Source organism: Chionomys nivalis, chromosome 3 (assembly GCF_950005125.1).
Source record: "Chionomys nivalis chromosome 3, mChiNiv1.1, whole genome shotgun sequence".
NCBI classification, from domain to species: Eukaryota; Metazoa; Chordata; class Mammalia; order Rodentia; family Cricetidae; genus Chionomys; species Chionomys nivalis.
The window spans coordinates 122,449,441-122,469,606 of NC_080088.1; the positions used below are offsets into that span (position 1 = coordinate 122,449,441).

Here is a 20,166-nt window from a genome sequence, read left to right on the forward strand (position 1 = left end):
CACAGCCGTACATCAACACACTTAATGTAGACGGGCACTTTTGCCTTTAACTTACCAGCCAGCCTGGAGTTAGTAATACTTTTTCTTCTGCCTTCCAAAGATTATATCGGATTCACAAATTACTAGGCAAGCTCTCAACGAGATCGAGTCACGTCACAAAGACATCATGAAGCTGGAGAGCAGCATCCGAGAGCTACACGAGATGTTCATGAATATGGCCATGTTTGTGGAGACCCAGGTAATGAGGCATCTTCCCCATGCTCTGGCCAGGGAAGCCAGGGCTAGGTATCCAGTCTCGAATCAGGTGCTGTTTGTGGTGAATGCTTAACTGAAACCTAAGTGGACACTTCCTCCATAGGCCACTAGTCAGTTACAGGAGCCATGCTCGCTGGCCAGCTGCTTAGGTAGAGAGCCACAGGCAGCACCAGGTGCTGGAGAATAATGAAACCTTCAAATGTCTGTGGTGGGTTTAAGGATATACAGAAACCTTACTACAGCCACGGATATGAATACATGTAATAAATGTGAACACACATCATGTGACCTCAGTTACATATAACAGTGCTCACAGAGGAAGGAGGTGGCCAAGCCAACCACCCTGAAATTGGCAGGACTGTGGGGACATTGGTCTTCCCCTCTTGGGGCTGTTGACTCCAAGAATGACTGAGCACCAGGCTGTGGTGACACACACCTTTAATCCCAGCACTTGGGAGGCAGAGGCAGGCACATGTCTGTGAGTTCGAGGCCAGCCTAGTCTACATAGCGAGTTCCAGGACAGGCTCCAAAGCTACAGAGAAACCCTGTCTCGAAAAACCGAAACAAGGATCAGGATAGTGCTTAAAGACTAACCTTGAGGGTAAAATCACTGAGACTGACCAGAGCCCACCTCACTCTATGGTGTTCTTGCCTGCTGTGCAGCTCAGGCAGGGATGACCAGAGTGTGTGCAAGTATAACATCAAGTTGTGTGTGCATGGCCGATGTGTCCATACTGACTCAGTTGCAGTGGGAACCTACAGAGACGGAACCAGTCTTCCAGGGTTTTCAGATCCCTCAGGAGCATCTGGGACAGGCTAGGGTGCAGCTGGCCTCCAGCGAGACAAGCTTTTGTTCGTCACCACCTTTCTGAGGCAGCTGTCAGAGTCCCTTGGCTGATAGCTAGTGACGTTCTCTGATGCCTAGATATGTCAAGGGTTTAGGATTCATCCCCACATGCCTTGAATGGTGTTTATTTTGATAAACTTTATCGTAAAAACCTGTGAAAAAGCTCACGTACCAGATACCTGTGGAGGATGCCAACAGTTATGGAGAGGCAAGGGTAGGCACTGGTGGGTTGGAGTGGGTATCTGTGGGCAGGGATTAGCACTGACGGACACGTATGGTTTTCTTTGACCTGGGATGGACCAGTTGCCACTTGGTCTAAGAACTGTGGAGTGGGGCATCTGGTGACTTTCGGACTCAGAGGGAAGTAGTTGTGTGATGGTAGATCGATTTTGAAATCCCAAAGCTTTGTACGGCTCAGGCTTTAGTTATAATCACTTCATACCTAATGTGTGGTGGGAAGCTTCATTAGGACAAGCCACCAGAGGTGGCCTCACTTCCCGTTACCTTTTAGACATCTGCCGTTGTGTTAGGTTGGTAACACAGAAACCCAGAATCAGGACTTGCTAGTGCATTTGCTTGTGAATGATAGTCACCTATCCATCCTTCTCCAATGCTTTGCTATTGGCTGCTGCAGACTCGGTCTCCTCCCGGACAGGACCCAGGTAATGCACCTCCCCACACGTGCTGTGGACTCTCCTCCCAATGTCATCTTTGACCATCAATTCATTGTCACCTGGAGGCTGTACTTAGTTCGCTGATATTGTAAAGATAAGCAGTAGTGGGTTTCTGCCTGTTAGAAAAGACATCATCCTTTGCGTGTGGGATGTTTTACTGAGGGTAAAACATGAGACTAACCTGAGCTTGCAGCCCTCCCTTCACTGTGCGTCTGTGAAGACATGTCAGGTCATCGCTCATCTGTGGATAGTCTTCACCTGTCATCTGTGAAGACATGTCAGGTCATCATTCACCTGTCCTTGCTGCCACCGCCCCTTTCAGCTGCTCCTGAAACAGGAATTGGGTTGCGTTTGCTGGCGTGTCTGCACCACTTTGTAACCGTGAGGGATCCTGTCTCCATCCCTCTCGTGCTGGGCTTACCTGAGAGCTGTCTCGGGAGACATGAGAGAGCGACTTGACGTTTGCTGAGCTTGAAACTTGTTTTCAGGGTGAAATGGTCAACAACATCGAGAGAAATGTGATGAATGCTGCCGACTACGTCGAACACGCCAAGGAAGAAACCAAGAAAGCCATCAAATATCAGAGCAAAGCCAGGCGGGTGAGTTGTGCTCTGAGGACCGAGCCATCCTTTGGTTTCTCTTCTCTTGATCTCTAGCCATGGAAGAAGTGAAATGCCTTAAATACATGTCTTTTTTAAAAATCAAAATAATTCTTTTCACTAAAAATTCCTAAGTTGATATATTTAGTGTCGTAATTTAAACCCTTTAGCACCTCAAGTCAGGACTGACTTGCCTCCTTTGAATTCTGTTCCCTTTTGCCATCATCTGGGCGGGGGATGACAAGGTGGTGGGATTTGGGTTTCACTTAAATTGATGACACATTGTATGTGACAGCTGTTCACTCTGTAAGGTGACTGGCTGTCTGAACCTATGGGTGGACCTAGTGTCTGCGTAGGACCCCTGGAAGGCAGTCTCAAAGGCAGATGTCCCTTTGCTTAGGCTTCTGTCTTGTATCCACGCTGTCCCAAGGGAATGTAACTGGTGCAGAGTCTGGATGTACTCTGCTAGCTTGAGGGGGTTCCATGAGGTTTCGTGTTGCTGCTAATAATCCTCATTCCTGTAATGGTCACATGGCCTTGGCTGATATGAGTAGCTTACTCTCCTACCCATTCTGTATTTCCTCCACCATAAATAAGAATGTAGGTAGGTCTTGCTTCTTCTCCTGCAGGAGTGACCCATACCTTCATTTCTGAAGGATCTGTGCCCTTTCTCATCCTGCCTGGATTAGGTTGTGGTCGTTTCCCATTGACTTTAATCACAGGACATGGTAGCACCGAGAGATGCCCTAGGGATCTCCTGCACTGCAGACGTAATCTTCCTTTTCTCCATTGTGAAGAAGCAATCCAGTTTCTTCTTGGTAATCTGTCATCCCTCCCAATGCTGTCTTCCCTTTCTTAGCATGTTGGCTAAGAATGTCTAAGGCACCAGAAACCCAGAATAATGAGGGGGAAGCCTGAGCTCCCAAAACTTGTAAGCTAGCAGAACTTAAGATCTCAGGAACAGGAAGCAAATAATTTCCTAGTGGGTAGTTAGGAGTGATAATGAGTGAAACAATTCCCATTTCCACCCCTGGGTTCCTGGACTCATGAATCCTGGCTATGGGAGAAACCATAGGGAAGGAGTACTTTCTCATCGGGGCTACAAGCTCCCAAATAATGACACAGAGACTTATTATGAATATGTTGGAATAAAAGCGGCGGGGCTGCGTCCCCGGCACCCAGCCGCCCGCATGGCTACCTTATGCCCCGAAATAATTACACGGAAACTGTATTCTTTTAATCACTGCCTGGCCCATTAGTTCCAACCTTTTATTGGCTAGCTCTTACATATTGATCTAACCCATTTCTAATATTCTGTGTAGTACCACGAGCTGGCTTACCAGGAAAGATCTTAACCTGCGTCTGTCTGGAGTGGGAGAATCATGGCGACTCCCTACTCGGCTTCTTTCTCCCAGCATCCTGTCTGTTTACTCCACCCACCTAAGGGCTGGCCTATAAATGGGCCTAGGCAGTTTCTTTATTATTTAACCAATGACCTTCCTCCATCATTTCCCCTTTTTCTGTTTAAACAAAAAAGGCTTTCACTTTAACATAGTAAAATTACATATAACAAAACAGTTATAAAGCAAGAATTACAGTTACAATACTTATATCTATTTTATCTTTTATCATAACAATGGAAAACTGTAACTATAACTAACCATTCTTCAACTCCATCAAAGACTCCAGAAGGATATAATATTACCTAAGTAAACAAGAAATAAGAAAACTCTAGAAATGACAGAGACATCTTGCTGCCTGGACAGTCACCCAAAGTTCTTTTGTATTGTTGGGGCATCCATCTTCAGCCTACAGGCCCATAGTATCCAGCAGACATTTTCATCAAGCAGGAAATTCCAAAGACAGTTTAGTCACTTTCTGTTGTGTCCTGCAGAATGTCTCATAGACTCTTTCATGAGTCAGGAACCCCGAAAGACCATCTCACCTTTAGGCAAGTTCAGCAGTCCTCTTTCTGCGGGTTCTCTGTGTCCAGTTTATGCAACAGTCCAGGCAAGAGCAGTTTCTTGCCCAAATGGCTATCAAACTCCTTAAGGAGCCTCTTCGATGCCCATCATCCTCTTGAAGTAGACTGGTGCTGCCAGGAGCAGACGTGTCTCATTGTCATGAAAAGCCCTAAGTTATTAAAACATTAAATGCCATGTTCTGTAGTCTTTGAAAGATATGAAGAATGCCTAATTGAAATATATCTCTATATATCTAGAAAATCTAACTAACGTGACTACAAGCTTGACTATTATTTATGATTATCCATTAGCAACCTATATTTCCTAATTATACATTACATTTTTAAATGAACTACACAATCACAATACCTTAATCAAGATCAGAAATACATATACATATAACAAAATTGACCTTAAAATCCATACCAATGCAAATTATTCATACCTATATCATTTCCCCCTTTAAATGTAAAAGAACATTTATAAACAATATTTGGGAATATGGGCGCAGTTTTTTCTCTCCAAACTGCTTCCTGCTGAATGGGGGCACTGTTATTCATGTCTTTCACGGTATAACCTGTGTGCCAGGTTCATCTCAGTGGGCAGTTGAGTGAAGCAATTTTTTGAGGGTGTTCACAGCAACCTTTCAGGAGGGCGTGGTCTATCATACCATATTGGGATAGAAGCAATTAACAGGGTCTCCCCCGAAATAATTACACGGAAACTGTATTCTTTTAATCACTGCCTGGCCCATTAGTTCCAACCTTTTATTGGCTAGCTCTTACATATTGATCTAACCCATTTCTAATATTCTGTGTAGTACCACGAGCTGGCTTACCAGGAAAGATCTTAACCTGCGTCTGTCTGGAGTGGGAGAATCATGGCGACTCCCTACTCGGCTTCTTTCTCCCAGCATCCTGTCTGTTTACTCCACCCACCTAAGGGCTGGCCTATAAATGGGCCTAGGCAGTTTCTTTATTATTTAACCAATGACCTTCCTCCATCATGAATATAATAATGCTATATTATATCAGCCCTAGCTTAGCCTTGTTCCTAAATAGTTCTTATAATTTAAATTAACCTGACAAGGGAGCAACTACTGAGGGAGTAGGCCTGAGCCAGAGACATCTGCAGGACGGGGTTCAAACCAGGGACCTCTGCAGGAGGGGGCCCAGGCCAGGGACATCTATGGAAACAGGCCTGAGCCAGCTACCTCAGCCTGAGCAGGCCCCAAGCAGCAACCTCCACAGGAGCAGGCTTGAGTCAGTGACCCCTGCCAGAGCAGGCCTGAGGCAACAACCTCCACAGAAGCAGGTACAAGGGAGCCACTGTTGAGGGAGCAGCCCCAAACCAGAGTCCTATGTCAGACTGGGCATGAATAAACAACCTCTGAGGTAGCAGGCCTGAGCTAGCAATATCTACTGGAGCAGGCCGGAACCAGCCACCTCTTCCAGAGTAGGCCCAAGGCAGTAACCTCAGCATAAACAGCCCCAAGAAAACAATCTCCATGGGAGCAGGCCAAAATAACCCCTGGTATTGCAGAGCCACCACTGAGTGACCTCCAGGAACAGAGTGACCAACGGTTTGACTGGAACCATGGCCCTGACTGTACCATGAGGAGCAACCATCGGAGCCTTGGATTCACTGGCACCTGGAAGATTGATCACCAGAGACACAGACAGCCCCAACTACACCAATCAGAGGAAAAGATGGCTAGACAAGGTAAGAGCACACACCAGACCACACACCCAGAACTCAGTCATGCTAAACTCCATGTCTTTTTCACTAGCATTATACTGAAACACTTCTAGATTATTAAATATTCTTCCACACTATAATTTTAAATACCCTCCTAGCACTTGGTTATGTGAATATATAATAAATTACTTCACAAATCCACTATGCTCAAGCTCAAACTTTAAATCTTTGGCTTTAAAAAATCATACTAGGATTCAGGTGTGATGACACACACCTGGAATCTCACGCTTATGAGTCCTGAGCTGAATGATTTCAGGTTGTAGGGCAGCCTTGATTGGAGAGCGACATCTGTCTTCAAAACCATGAACAGCCTCAGAGTGTTGAAGTCGTGCTGGAATTATGATCATTTTCACAAAAATTTTTATTAGAAAATTTCCTAGAAGAGGAATAAATCAAAGAGTACAATGTTGCACATCTTCAGATAAATACCACCCAACTATTTTGAGAAAAAAGTGTCTTTGCCCCTTTATGACTGTTCTCAAACTCTGATTGCTACTAGATTTCATCAGAAAGCTTAAAAAAAATCATTGTGATAAAGTAGGTGAAATACAACATTTATCAGTTTAAATACATTTCAGCTCATAGCTCTTAGAGGCATGAAATAGAATCTTAAAGCTGTGCAACCATCACCAGTTCCATTTCTAGAACTGATTCATTGTTCCATGCAGGAAATCTGTGTCTGCAAAACAGAGAAGGATTAAAATTTTCTTCTAGTTTTTCCAAGCTCAACTCACCAGCTCTGTCTCTTTGTATTATTATCTTTTTATTGCCATGTTTTGTTTTAGAATGCTTTTAAAGATTTGTTTTGATTCATGTTATGTATGGGTGTATTCATGTGTGTATGTGTGTGTGTGTGTGTGTGTCAACAGGGGTCAGAGGAAGTCTTACAGGTAGTTATGAAACCATCTGTGTAAGAGAAGCAAGGGTTCTTAATTGCTGATCCATCTCTCTAGACCCTTGTTTTGGAATTTTTGAAACAGGGTTTCCTGTAGCTCAGGCTGGCCTGATCTTGCTATGTAGCTGAGGCTGGCCTTGAAATCCTTATCCTCCATCCACTCCTGGAGTGCTGTGATTGTAGACACGTGACACTTTGTGTGGCCTTTATGTTGTTCTTGGAAGTATGTGGTGTTCCCATTGGTTCTCGGAAGGGTGGCCATGCAGAGATGAGTCATTCTTGGTTATGTTTCTGCTCCTCTGTGCCAAAGAACTACGTTCACTGTACTTGTGTCTCATATACTACCAGACAAGTTGGAAATTCAGACTAGGGGTCCAGCAAACTCACCCAAGCTTATTCTTATTTTATTTCTGTTTATGCGTATGGGTGTTTTGCTTACATATACGTCTGCTTACACCACACGTGCATGCAGTGCTTTTGGAGGTCAGAAGAGGGTGTTCAGTGCCCTGGGTCTGCAGTTCCAGTTGGTTGTGAGCCATCAAGTGGGTTCTGAGAATCAAACTTTGTTTCCTCTGGAAGAGCAGCCAGGGTTGTTGACTGTTGAGCCATCTCTCCAGTCTAGAAGTCTTTTCAAAACAACCGTTATGGTGACATTGATTTAAAATGAGAGCCCCATGGGAAAATGACAAAGAATGCTATTCTAAAGCAGGTCAGTCAGCTCCTGGTAAAGGAGGAATTAGGATCTGGTCGCTGAGAGTAAAGAGATCATGTTGAGTGTTAGCTGGAGCTCTGTTTCTACACTATACGCTACAGATAACGAGGTTCACCTTTTGCGATGTAGACAGAACGCTGCTGTATTTTACTCTATTTATGGCAAATGGCCAATTGTATATACCCTAAGTTTTTCCCTGTAGGTTACTGGCTGTCTGCTAATATACTTTGGTTGCAAGGAAACACACAGATTCTGGTCACTAAAGCAAAAAGACATTTTATTTAGTGAGGTGTTAAGCTGGCAGAGTGTGCCTGGAAGAAGGCAGGTAGCCTACAAAGAAGCAGGTCTTTCTATTTCCACATGCTTGGCCGGACTATGTTAACTTTGCCTCCTCCATCAGTGTTTTATTAGGTTCAGAAGCCTAAGTCTCGGGGATGCAGGGTTGGTTCTTAAAGTTATGTCGTGTGCTTGGACCTTGCCTGTGGCAGGACCCTCAGGAAGGCTTACAGCAAAAGTCTCCAGAGAGCTTTTAGATCTTCTAGCTGGAGGAGGCTCGGGAGTTTTACCGAGAAGGCAGGGGTATGGTATCTAAAGAAGTGCATACCAGGTGGAAATCAGGCTGCTGTTGGGAAGTGGAAACAAATTGGAGCCCAGCAAATGCCGCATCCAGCACCTAAGAGCAAAGAACAGGAATTCACTGGTATTCAGGCTCCTGAACCTTGCGTGTGTTGGTTAGTTGTTATATGTTGGTTTAATATTTTTCAAATGTTAAAATGATAGCAGCCACTTCGTCCTGTCTTCCCCCTCCCTCTTCTGCCTTCTCTATTTCTCCCACCAAATATACACACCAAAATAATATAGCTTTGCAGAGATTGCATGTCCAAAGCGAATGACCAGAATACACATGCTCCTAACTTTTCACCTTCTATTGACTGGGGTGCCAGCAGACTCTGTGAGCATGCCTTCAGTTGCTGCTGGTTGACTTTCCAGTGGCTGGATCTTGGCCCAGCTGAAGGTCACACTGTAGAAACTTCTCTAGGTCATACTGTTGGTGATCGGGCTGTGGGAAAAAGCATTCTTTGCAGGTGCTTTCTTTGTGCTGACATGCATATGTGTATATATATACATATTAATATATTAATATATAATTAATATAATGTATTAATATATATATTAATGTCTGGACGAAACAAATTCCAAGGTCAGCAATGTGGTCCACTCGCTCGCTCATGAAGTCACTTGGGCATTTCCTTCATTGTTGTCATTTGCTTTGTGAGAAGCAAGCCTCAGCTAGTTTGAAAGATGCCCAGCGATCTCTCCTTTTCTACCCATTCTGTCACTTACTTTTGGCAGAGTTGTAATGAATACTTGTCACTCCTTTGTTCTTCCTGCAGATGTCACTGTCTTATCTGTGTGCAGGGACAGATGCAGGTCAGGAGCTAGGCTTAGCGCAGAGATCAGGTGACATGATCAGTTAGACCAAATGTAAGACAACAACAGAAGAATCTATACAAACCCTGGATTTAGGAGGAGGGAATAGTTTCCTCTCTGTGAAACTGTGCCGCCCCCTCCCTGTCTTCTTCCTTCTGGAGCTTGTCTTGTAGTGGAACTTTCAGTCTCTGCAGCTGTAACTTGTGATTCTCCCCTTCCTTAAAATTCCTGCCTTTCTAGGGTTTTACACGCACCCATATATATATGTGCATGTATACACATATATGTTTGTATATATGTGTATGATAAATGGGGATTTATTATGTGGGTTTCTGTGTGTGTGTGTGTTTGCTTGTGTGTGTATATAGAGAGAGATATTCCTTCTATAAGTCCTGTAACTGTGGAGAACTCTGACTACTGCAGATTTTGGCACCAGAAGTGAATCCAGAGCAGCAGAAGGATAAGGGTGACTCAAGTATCTGGCGTAGGCTTTTCCATTTGCCAACAGCTACAGCTAATGAAGCCTCTTCTGGGAGCTCAGAGAGAACTGAGAGCCCATGGTGAGAACACTTTACAAATTAAGGAGAAGAATGCCATCCATTATCCCGATTCACCAATTATGAGCAGGAATGCGTCTGGTGGTTCTGTATAGGAAACTTTGGACAGTTGCAAAATAAGGAAAGTGATGGTGATGGTCAGTTGCTCTCAGCATCTCTGGTAAATTAACAAAGGATAGGAATGAGCTTTGTGTTAACCAAGGTCTAGCTTCTCAGCACGTGCTGAGGACAACAATGAATTTAGTGATAAGATTGACAGGCTCCAGTATTAAAGGAAACAGGATAAAAGTTTCTAAGTGTGTCCCGGAAGAGAATCTTTCCAGCAGCCATAGACCTCAAGCTACAGAAAATCAAAGAGCAGCCCACATGATAAGGTTGGCTGAACTACAGCAAATACTCAAGTCCCAGCCTCAGACAGTGTCTGCAGTTAGGCTAGGGCATTAATTGGTAAAGTATGGAATCCTGGGACTTGAGATGGGGATGTGTGGGAGGACTCTATTAGGGCTGAGAACTGTGAACTCTCAGGTACTCAAGGGTTAATCTCACCTGGGGGGTAATCATTCTACCCTCATTACCCCCTCCCCTTGAAATGTTATCATTGTCACCAGTGACTGAGGAAGTTCATTCTTCATTGTCTTCTAAACCAGCTGTGAAGGAAATGTCAGGCAACACAATACTGATGCCCCTCGGGGTCACCAATAGCTGCCTCTAGACCCATAACCAGACTTAAGGTACAGTAGGCTGGTAAGGGGAGGTAGAAAGTGTAGTTCATGGGGCCCATGATCACAGAATCCCCTGGTCTCGCCCTGTTCTCTGCTATCCCGAGGGAGCTGACCTGATGAAAGATGGGATGGTCTTTTGAAGACATAGTTCCAGTGTCAGCTAGATGGCAGCAGCATGGAGGGCAGGGGCAGGGTTCTCTAGAAGGTGCTGTATGCTTTGAATCAGCATCCAGTATATGGTACAGTTTCTCCCATAGCCAGGATCCATGGGTCCAGGAAACAAGGCAGGATGGAAAAGGCAATATGTATACTCATTACACCCTAGTGACTCCCTAGAAAAAAAAAATTCCTTCCTGTTCCCACAACCTTAAGTTTTACTGGCCTGGAAGTGTTGGCATGATATTGGGGAGCACTCCTGCCAGGAGCCACAGCAAACCTTCAATTGAGCTGGAAGATCAGGATTCCCCCGGCCACTATGGACTTCTACTGACCTTAAAACAACAGGCTATAACTGGTTTTCTGCCCAGAAAGGTGAGAACAGATGTGTTTAACAGCCTGGTGACCTTTGGGCTACCTATGTGGCCGAGACTACACCCAGACCCTCATATTGAACTTGTTTTCTTAGTTAATCTATAGAACCCATCTTTATAGAAGATGGCATTTGTACTTAACACAGAGTTTTGATGTGGTCACGTCTTTAGATTTGCTGTGCACATGAGATTGAGTGAATTATCAGGAAACTTCACCAAATTGTGCTGTGCCTAAAAATGCCTTAAATAAACTACTTGGCATCAAACTTGAAGTTTGAACCACCATTGGACTGTTACCCTGCTGCCTGTGGTGTTTGCAGAGACCCACACAACATGGCTGCATTTAAATTATATCAAGTAGATCAGGCCCAAGGACATACCAGACACTCCAGGTTGTGGAAAGGGCACAACTCCCTCACATGGGCTTCATAAAATGCTGTCCCCTCACACTGCAGTGGCAGGAGGGGGCACAGCTTAGTGGTGGAATCCTCGCCTGGCATGTGTGAAAACTTTGATTCCTCGTGACTCAAAACAGTAAAACCCTTTGACAGCAAACAAAAACGCTGCCATGGCATGACTGCACACCACCCTACCATCTGATGCTGTGTGTGCAAGGACTGGGGACCGCTGTTCTGCTCTTTCCCTCACTACTGATAGAGCTTACTTGATGGACCTGGACCTGGACCTGACCCACTACCGTTCCATGCTCCTGACCCATTTCTTGCTGTGGACTTGGTTCAGACTTTTCATCTCACAGATGAATTCTGCATCTTCATTCTCAAACCTGATTCCAGGAGCAGTAACACCGTATTCCTTCCTGATATGGGCCTCGTTCCTTATCTCTGTGGATCACGTTGCCAGCACACTGTTGAAACCCTTGCGCTCTGCAGTGGCTTTCTTTCCTTAACCTGCATGTTTGTGGAGAGATATGCAGCCACATTTACAGTGTGATGTCTGATGTGAATTAATATTAGCATTTCAAATGGAAATAAAGCCGGGTAGTGGGATGCACACCTTTAATCCCAACAGTTGGGTGCCAGTGGCAAGCAGAACTCTGTGAGTTTGAGTCCAGCCTGGTCCACATAGCTAGTTCCACAATAGCCAGGGCTGCATTGAGAGACTCTGTCTCAAAGTAAATAAATAAAAAGAAACAAAAAGGTTTGGAATCAAGAACCAAAATTTGCCTCGGCCAAACTGCTAAGATAGGCAGACTTATACTAACTGCCATCATTAAAACTGCTCAGCCTTACAGCTTTAGTGTTATTCAATACATTCTGACATAGAGGAAGATGTGAGCATATTCTTCTGTGAGAGGTTACAGGCCAGTGACTGATGGATCTCAGTGGATTCTCCTCTTGACCAGTGCAAAGCCAAAATGAAGACGCCAAGACAGAAGCGAGGGAAGAAGGACTTATCAGCTGCAGCAGGAAGGAGAAGCGAGGCATCGTCTCTACAGCCGGGCTCTCTCAAACCAAAGAACAGGTATGAATTTATAGGAAGGCCACACTTGTTCCTATGGGGAGGGCGCATTCCTGCACATGCCCAGTGTGTGCTGCAAAGCTTTATCTGGAAATAAAAGATCACCTGTCATTGACACAGCGACCACCCTTGAAGGTGCAGCTCTGCGTGGCTACTAACAGTGTGAAGCCAGTGAAGCTTCATGAGACCTTGTTTCCAAACCAAAATATAGGAGCGGGGGCTAAAGTTCCATCTGGAGAGGCTCTCTGCTTCCTGACTGTGAATGCCATGTGAGAGGCCGCCTTCAGCTCCCACGGCCACAGCAGACTCTACCCTCCAACCCCCTCAAGTCACTGTTGTCTCAGCAACAGGAAAAAACCAACACACCACATTACTGTGTTGAACATGGGGTTCCCGATGTTTCTATGAAGATTTGGTGGCTGAGGACGCCTTGTGTTATCGATCTCCCAGGTATAAAGAAATGCCAACATTAGCACCTCAGCTCTCATCCTAAAGGGAATAAGAGATGGTTTATTCTGGAGTCATTTAGAGTAAGCATGCCCCAGGAACACAAATTTAGGTTACCCCAAAATTCCATGTTCCAATGTGGAAGCCTTTCACAGGATTTGCGCAGTTTTACACAACAAAGACAGTCGTAAGTCGAGGCAACTTTACCATACATTTGTGGGCACACCAGAGCGGCAGGTACATCGAGAAGTGGGGAGCGCTATTCTACAGGCGAACAGGTGATCTGATGACATTCTTAGAGCTCTCCGTTTTGAGAAGCTAATGTTCCGCTAAGTTAATAGCTTCAAGGAGGTGTTTATTATCATGAGTTACTAGTTTTGATAGAGTGACAGTTGGGTGGTGGCGGCAGACACCTTTAATCCGAGCATCCAGGAAGCAGAGGAAGGTGGATCTACAGAGTTCCAGTCCAGCCTGGTCTACAGAGTGAATTCCATGACAGCCCAAACTAGACAACCAAACCCTGTGTGTGTTGAAATGTCAAAAAAAAAAAAAAAAAAAAAAAAAAAAAAGAGGGAAGGAAGACAGGAAGAAACTCAGGAACTGAGTGCGGCAAGGAGCTAGAACTAGCACAAGGTAAAGTAATTAGTCGCTGGACCTATCAAATTCAAACCTCTGCACAGTATTGAAATTCTGCCTAGACTGTCTGTCTCTTCAGACACAACACAGACTCTTTCCAGGAGCTTTGTTGTTGTTGTTCACAGCCAGACAGCATCTTTTCAGACATTTTTGTTCACACAAACTAAGTAAACTATTTTTTTCATAATGCAGAGTAAATTAAACCAGGTATAGGGAAGTACACCTGGAATACCAGCAGCACAGAGGAGGTAGAGGCAGGAGGATTCCTATGAGTTTAGTGCCTGCTTTGGATATGATATATAGCAAGTACTTCTGATAGCCACATGCTGCGAATACATACACACATAGGAACTCACACACACATATACATAGGAACACACACATACACGTAGGAACAAACACCCATGCACATAGGAACACACATACACATAGGAACATACACACATACACTAGGAACACACGCAAAAAGTACTAAAAATAATAATGAAGAGAATTTTGAAGGCAGTGCCAGGCATGGAATCGTGCCTGCAGTTCAAGGAGTTGGGAGACAAAGGCAGGAGGATCAAAGGTTCCAGGCTATTTTTGTCTACATAGTAAATCTGACACCAGCCTGGGCTACATAAAACCCTGAACCCTCCCATTTGGTGGGGAGCAGAGTCGATGTTGACCTTTTTCCATGACTCAGAGTTACAACAAGGGGTCTATCTTCCACCTTCTGAGTTTTTGAACATAAGCTGCTGCTCTTCTTCCCCTGTGAGCGCCCAGGTCTGTCTGTTCCGGGTTCTCCCTTAACAGCCTTCTCTCACCTGGTGTGTGCCTATGCTGCTGGGATAAGAAAGCATTGCTGAATCCAAAGCTATGAGAATGTATTAAAATGTTTTCATTTCCTTTTTTAGAAAGGGTCTCATGGAGCTCGTGTTGTTCTTAATAGTCTAGGGATGACCTTAAACTTCTGATCCTCCTGCCTTCACCCCCATATGGTAAGATTACCACGTGTGCCAACATGCCTGGCGCCCAACCCTGCTTAGCTGATGGGATGAGGCTATATGGTCAGAGTCCGGGATACCTGGAGTGTGATACAAGTTAGAGAGTAAAGCTCCCAGCTTGTAGAAAAGATAAGTATCAAGCAGTCACATGATCTGCTTATTATATATTTCTCATTCTATATAGGAATGATGCAGAAGGTAAACCTAGGCCACCAGGCAACACAGCCAGCTCTCTGCCCTGCTGATTTGGCATAAGGCCCCAGAAATGTCAGTCATTGACGTGACAGAAGACTAACTTCGAACTATCAACCTCATCAGTTTAAGATGTTAGGGATCTTGACTCAGGAGAAACCGGGATTTGTGGTTTTGACACTGAAAAGAATTTCAGGAGTGGCCTAGATGGCAAGGATATTTCAATAGGCTCAAGGGTGAGGAGATGTCTATGCAGTGAAAGCCCTCGCCCGAGGCCCTGCTGCCAGTGCCACCAGCTGAGCCCACCACCATGCTGGTCTGATCCTCTGCAAGGCTGAGCCAAATAACCTCTACCTCCCTTACACTGAATCTTGAATTGATGTGGGAGGAGCCATGAGCAAAGAACTCTAAAGCTATGCCGGCTTCTGGTCAACTGTGATTGGTGCATGGCTCCATGACCTCACAAGGAACCATTGTGATGTATGAGAGAGGCCTGCCTATATTAGGCACCAGCTGGGCCTAGACTTTGTTCTTAGGCTGCGGTGAAACCATTGGCTAGCTAGCTCCAGAGGACTTGACTGTAGACTGTGATTTTTATAGATTTTGATTTTTAGTGTGCGTCTGAACATCTGTGATCACCACTGACCTGAATATCGTGAGTGTGCTTCCAGTGGGGTCGGGTTTGTGCCTGAATTTTGACTGACTTGGTTTAGGTTTAGTTTATGCCTTGCTTCAGTTTATTTCATCATCAACCATTTTCTGTTATTCTCTACACATTCATCTTTGACATTTCATACATTGGTTTATTTCTTTACCTTAACTTTTGTTAAGTTAGCTGTAAAAGATAAGGGATTTGATTTGGTCGTGCACTTGGAGCATACCCACCTGCCTTGTTATTTCCCCCGGCATTTCCCTGTGGTTATAAATCCCCTTACCATGTTAAGACTCTTCTCCTGCCCACCATGCCACTCACTAAACAGAACACGCTCTGGAATGTCTCGAGGGACGACAGTTTCCTCGTGTCACAGACAGGCCATCATCCTTTCGGTGCCCATAACTACGGGTTTAAGGGAAAGAAGCTGAGTGTCCTGAGGGTGGAGAGGAAGAGGCTGCAGTAGTTGGAGTCATCAGGGAATTTGAGGGTCTGAGTGCAAAGGACTTTAAAGAAACCTGCGTGTTCCCTATCTAGTCCATAGCCTGTCTCAAACCCAGGCTAGCCCAAAGCCGGCTGAGTCCACTCTTGTTGTTACTGCTGCTGTTATTAAAGTCCAAATGTCCTCAAGGTTGTGAGGGAGAGGTTTCACAGCATCTCAATCCTCTGGATTTCCAGTCTCTAACTGGGGGTGCTGTTCAGGACATTGTAATGCCCCATGGTGATGGAACCCAGAAGGGGGAATTGAGTCATTAGAGGCAACAGGACATGACAAAGGCGTGTAAGCAGCTGCTTCAGACCCATCTTCCCAAGTCCCCAGACATGGATTCCCTGTCCTTTGAGAGTCTGAGACACAGCACAACCCATGGAACAAATGTTGCTGTTTCTCAGGGAATTGGTCATGACAATGAGAAAACCAATGCAGTTTTAGGAGACAGAAGGTGAAGGTTTTTTTTTCTTGGTTGTGAATAGCTGTGATTGGTTCATTTCCTCCTAAGACCTCACTGGAGCCATTGTGAGGAGTTGCAGACTCTGCCCACATGAGGCCCTGGCTGGGGCTTCTCACTCTGCAGAGAAGCTGTAGCTAGGTTGTTTGCAGAGTTGTTGAGCTCAGACTTTGATTAACATAAACCTTGATATTACTGATCTACGAAAACAGACGCTGTTCATTTGCTTTGACATCCAAACAGTGAGTTTGCTTCCCAGGTTGTTGGTTTTGATTTTTGTCTCTGAGGTGGTTCTTGTCTTAATTTGTGCTTTTCATTCAGTTTCTTCTGACTAGTCCCATATTTCTATTCTTAAACATGGTTCCTTGATATTTTTAAATATATTTTTTCTGGTTTTCAAAGTTTATTAGTATGGACAAGCTGTAAAAGCCATCTATTTCATCACCATGTAGATGTTTATCACATCTACCTGTGCCCTCTATTATCTCATAAATCCTTTGAAGCACTTAAATGCTCATCCACCCTGGTAACTATCTTCCACACTTGCTATGTTGCACCCCAACGCCCTGCAAAAACGACCAAAAACTGTCATGTGTGCCATGAGGTACAGTCCATTTCATTACAGCATCCCAGTGTCGGGGAGGGCTGGCATCCTTTAGATGAGCATCTATATGAGTTTTAGACAAAGGAATGGAATATGTGAAGTGTGGAGACAATGTCTGTAGTCGTCAGAATACTTAGAGAACTTTAGTATCCTAGTGCAAAGGGCGTTGGGACAGACCATGGGTTCATTCTCTAACTAGTCCATACCCGTGTCCCTAGCAAAGGTCAGCACAGAGTTGCTGAGTCTGTTCACCTTGTTACTATGGCACTTGTTACCTTGTTACCATGTTACCTGCTTACTATGTTCTTAAAGTCAAAGTGTCCTGCTCAGGTTCGATAGGAATGGTCTCACACCTTCTCACATGTCTGAATGCCTGGGTTCTAGCAGGAGGTGCAGTTTGGAGAAATCATAAAAGCCCAGGGCCTCAGGAGAAATTGGGTGACTGGATGCACCATGGACCTGCCAAAGGCATGTACCCAACTGCTTCAGATGTATCTTCCCAAGTCCCCAGCTCCTCATCTGCCATCCCTCCCTGTCCCCTGAGAGCCTAAGAGGAGGGTTACCCTTTGTCATGTAAGATGTATCTTGTTGGGGGATTTGCTCATAGCCTTGACAAAAGTTATGCAGTCCCTGGAGCAGGGTAGAGAATCACCTTTTGGTCTCTTTGCTGTTACTGGTCCATTCCTTACTGTGATATCACAAAAAGCCTTTGTGAGAAGTTATTGAAATCTCTTCCTATAAGGCCCTGCAGCCGACTGCGGTTTGTCTTGATGCTGCAGAGAAACTCTTGTTGGATAGAGAGCACCGGACTTCTACACTTGACCTGATAAACTGGAATCTCCTAATGTCTTGGACCTTGACATTGGGAGATTTCCTCTTTGTTGGCTGGATTTTGTGTTCAGTTGTTCTTTTTGATACATACACTCAATGCTTTTTGTTGAGGCACAGATTTCTGCTTATGTGTTCATTTCATTTAATTGTTCCATTTAAATTTTTTGCCATGTTTTACTTTGGTTTCATTTTTCTTATTTTAAACGATATCTGTATGAAATAAAAAATCCTTTGTAACACTTCTATAGATATAAACAGTGACCTGGGATCATTTTCATCTGCCTGTGACATTACAGCTGCCCCTTGTGTGTGCCCCAAAGTTCCCCATTTCAATTAAAGTTCGAGCTACTGATCCATAGCTCTAGTCACCATTTCTCTGGAACTGGAAGGGGGAGGGCATTGCAGTGCGAAGCTCATGTCTATTTCTTCTTCAGAGAATGACAAAAGTTGATGTTTTGTGGCCAAGTGTGGACCTCTTCACTTGATCTCCTTACATGCTTGCTAGTTTCCCCATAGAACTGTCCTAGGATTCCCGTTGAACTCTCTGTGAACAGGAAACATCCTAGCTGTCATGTATTGTTTGAACTTGTGTGAAGAAGCAAGGAATCTGATAACAGATGTACAAGTGGATATTCCTCAAGAACATCGGAGTATACTCAAGCCTGTGTGTGTGTGTGTCTTGTGGTTGTTGTTGTTATGGGCTAAGCCTCAGGGTTATACTGTTTTTCAAGACTGTGTTTGCAATGATCTTTCCTAGTATCTTTTTGAAGCTACCTGACGAACACTGGTCTCCGCTATACGGAAAGACCCATCATGCACTCTGTTGGTCCTGGGATGTCCTTGCTAGCAGAAGTTGTGTTTCTCTTTCCATGTCATCCCTAAATTGATTATATTGTATGTTTTGTAACATCCAGACTTGATCTTCACGCCCAGGGTGGAGTATCTGGAAGGCAGCAAGTGCTATGTAGGTTTGATAACATCTTATCAATGTGAGTGTCTCTTTTATGACTCAAGAAATCTCTTGCTTACAGGGATATCAACTCTGCAGTCAGTTCACATCACACACGCAGGGCTCCCTAGGTCCTGCTTGTCCTTTCATTCCTCATGTCTTGTCTCACATTTCAAGAATTTGAATCTTCTCTCTGGGTGATGCAGGTCAAGGGTTTCTCAGACTTCATCCTTTCAAATCACCAGATCTTTGCTTTGATCTTTGTTTCTTTGGCCTTTGATTCTGACTCTAAGAGACCACTTATTTCATCTCTGAGGTTTCTCATGCTTTCTCATAACTGCTTTGGGGTTTGGGTTGGCGTTTATTTTCTTTTTAACCTCTGACCCCAATATGTATCATAAGGAGGTTTGAGATAGCTAATTTTTTGATGATTTTCATGATGTAGACATTGAGAGCCATAAACTTCTCTTCTAGACCTGGTTTTGTCTTTTACCTTCTAGAATCTTGTGGTGGTCCCAGCCCCCACCTGTCAGGGTGGGGGCCATGGAGGAGGAGAAAACGGAAAACCTGTGGCATAAGAGCTGGCCGGGTTTTTCGGCCCCACAGATTTATTCTGAGGAGACGGACAGTACGTCATCATATGAAACTGTCCTTGACAGTGAGTTAGAGGAGGACTACTTCTCCTGCGTAGAGGATTTAGACATGGAGGATGACAGCGGAGAGGCTGAGATCCAGGAGAAGGGCAGCATCACCATCCAGTCAGGCCTCCATCTGCTCTGTGCCCTGCACCAGAGGGAAGACCCTGAAGAAAATATGGGCCCTAGCCCAAGCCAAAGCGAAGTAATTGAAGACACCATTGGTGCTCCCCTCAGCCAGGGATTAGTCCCTGAGGTCAGCATGGGCACTGGTCCCAGCAGGGATACTGACTCCAAGACAGGCCATGGCCCAAGCCAGGCCATAGACATTTATGAAACCGGTTATTGTGCTCCCGAGAGCCAGAATACAGTGACCAATGTCAGCACGGGCACTGGCCCCAGCAGGGAGAGTGAGGGCACCATAGGCCATGGCCCAAGCCAGGCCATAGACATTTATGAAACCGGTTATTGTGCTCCCGAGAGCCAGAATACAGTGCCCAATGTCAGCACGGGCACTGGCCCCAGCAGGGAGAGTGAGGGCACCGTAGGTGAAAATCCAAGCCAGGCCATAGACATTTATGAAACCGGTTATTGTGCTCCCGAGAGCCAGAATACAGTGACCAATGTCAGCACGGGCACTGGCCCCAGCAGGGAGAGTGAGGGCACCGTAGGTGAAAATCCAAGCCAGGCCATAGACATTTATGAAACCGGTTATTGTGCTCCCGAGAGCCAGAATACAGTGACCAATGTCAGCACGGGCACTGGCCCCAGCAGGGAGAGTGAGGGCACCGTAGGTGATGATCCAAGCCAGGCCATAGACATTTATGAAACCGGTTATTGTGCTCCCGAGAGCCAGAATACAGT

The 20,166-nt window shown here is 45.0% G+C and overlaps 1 protein-coding gene across 1 annotated transcript in view; it reads left to right on the top strand.

Annotated features, from left to right (window-relative positions):
* Nucleotides 1-20,085, top strand: part of LOC130871426 (uncharacterized protein KIAA1671-like) — a 98,693-nt gene extending 78,608 nt beyond the window's left edge. The window contains exons 10-14 of the mRNA XM_057764760.1: nucleotides 101-238; nucleotides 2,265-2,375; nucleotides 12,308-12,426; nucleotides 19,168-19,969; nucleotides 20,077-20,085. Coding sequence (XP_057620743.1) covers nucleotides 101-238; nucleotides 2,265-2,375; nucleotides 12,308-12,426; nucleotides 19,168-19,969; nucleotides 20,077-20,085 — 1,179 coding nt within the window. The remainder of the gene's footprint in view (nucleotides 1-100; nucleotides 239-2,264; nucleotides 2,376-12,307; nucleotides 12,427-19,167; nucleotides 19,970-20,076) is intronic.
* Nucleotides 20,086-20,166: the final 81 nt, after the last annotated feature.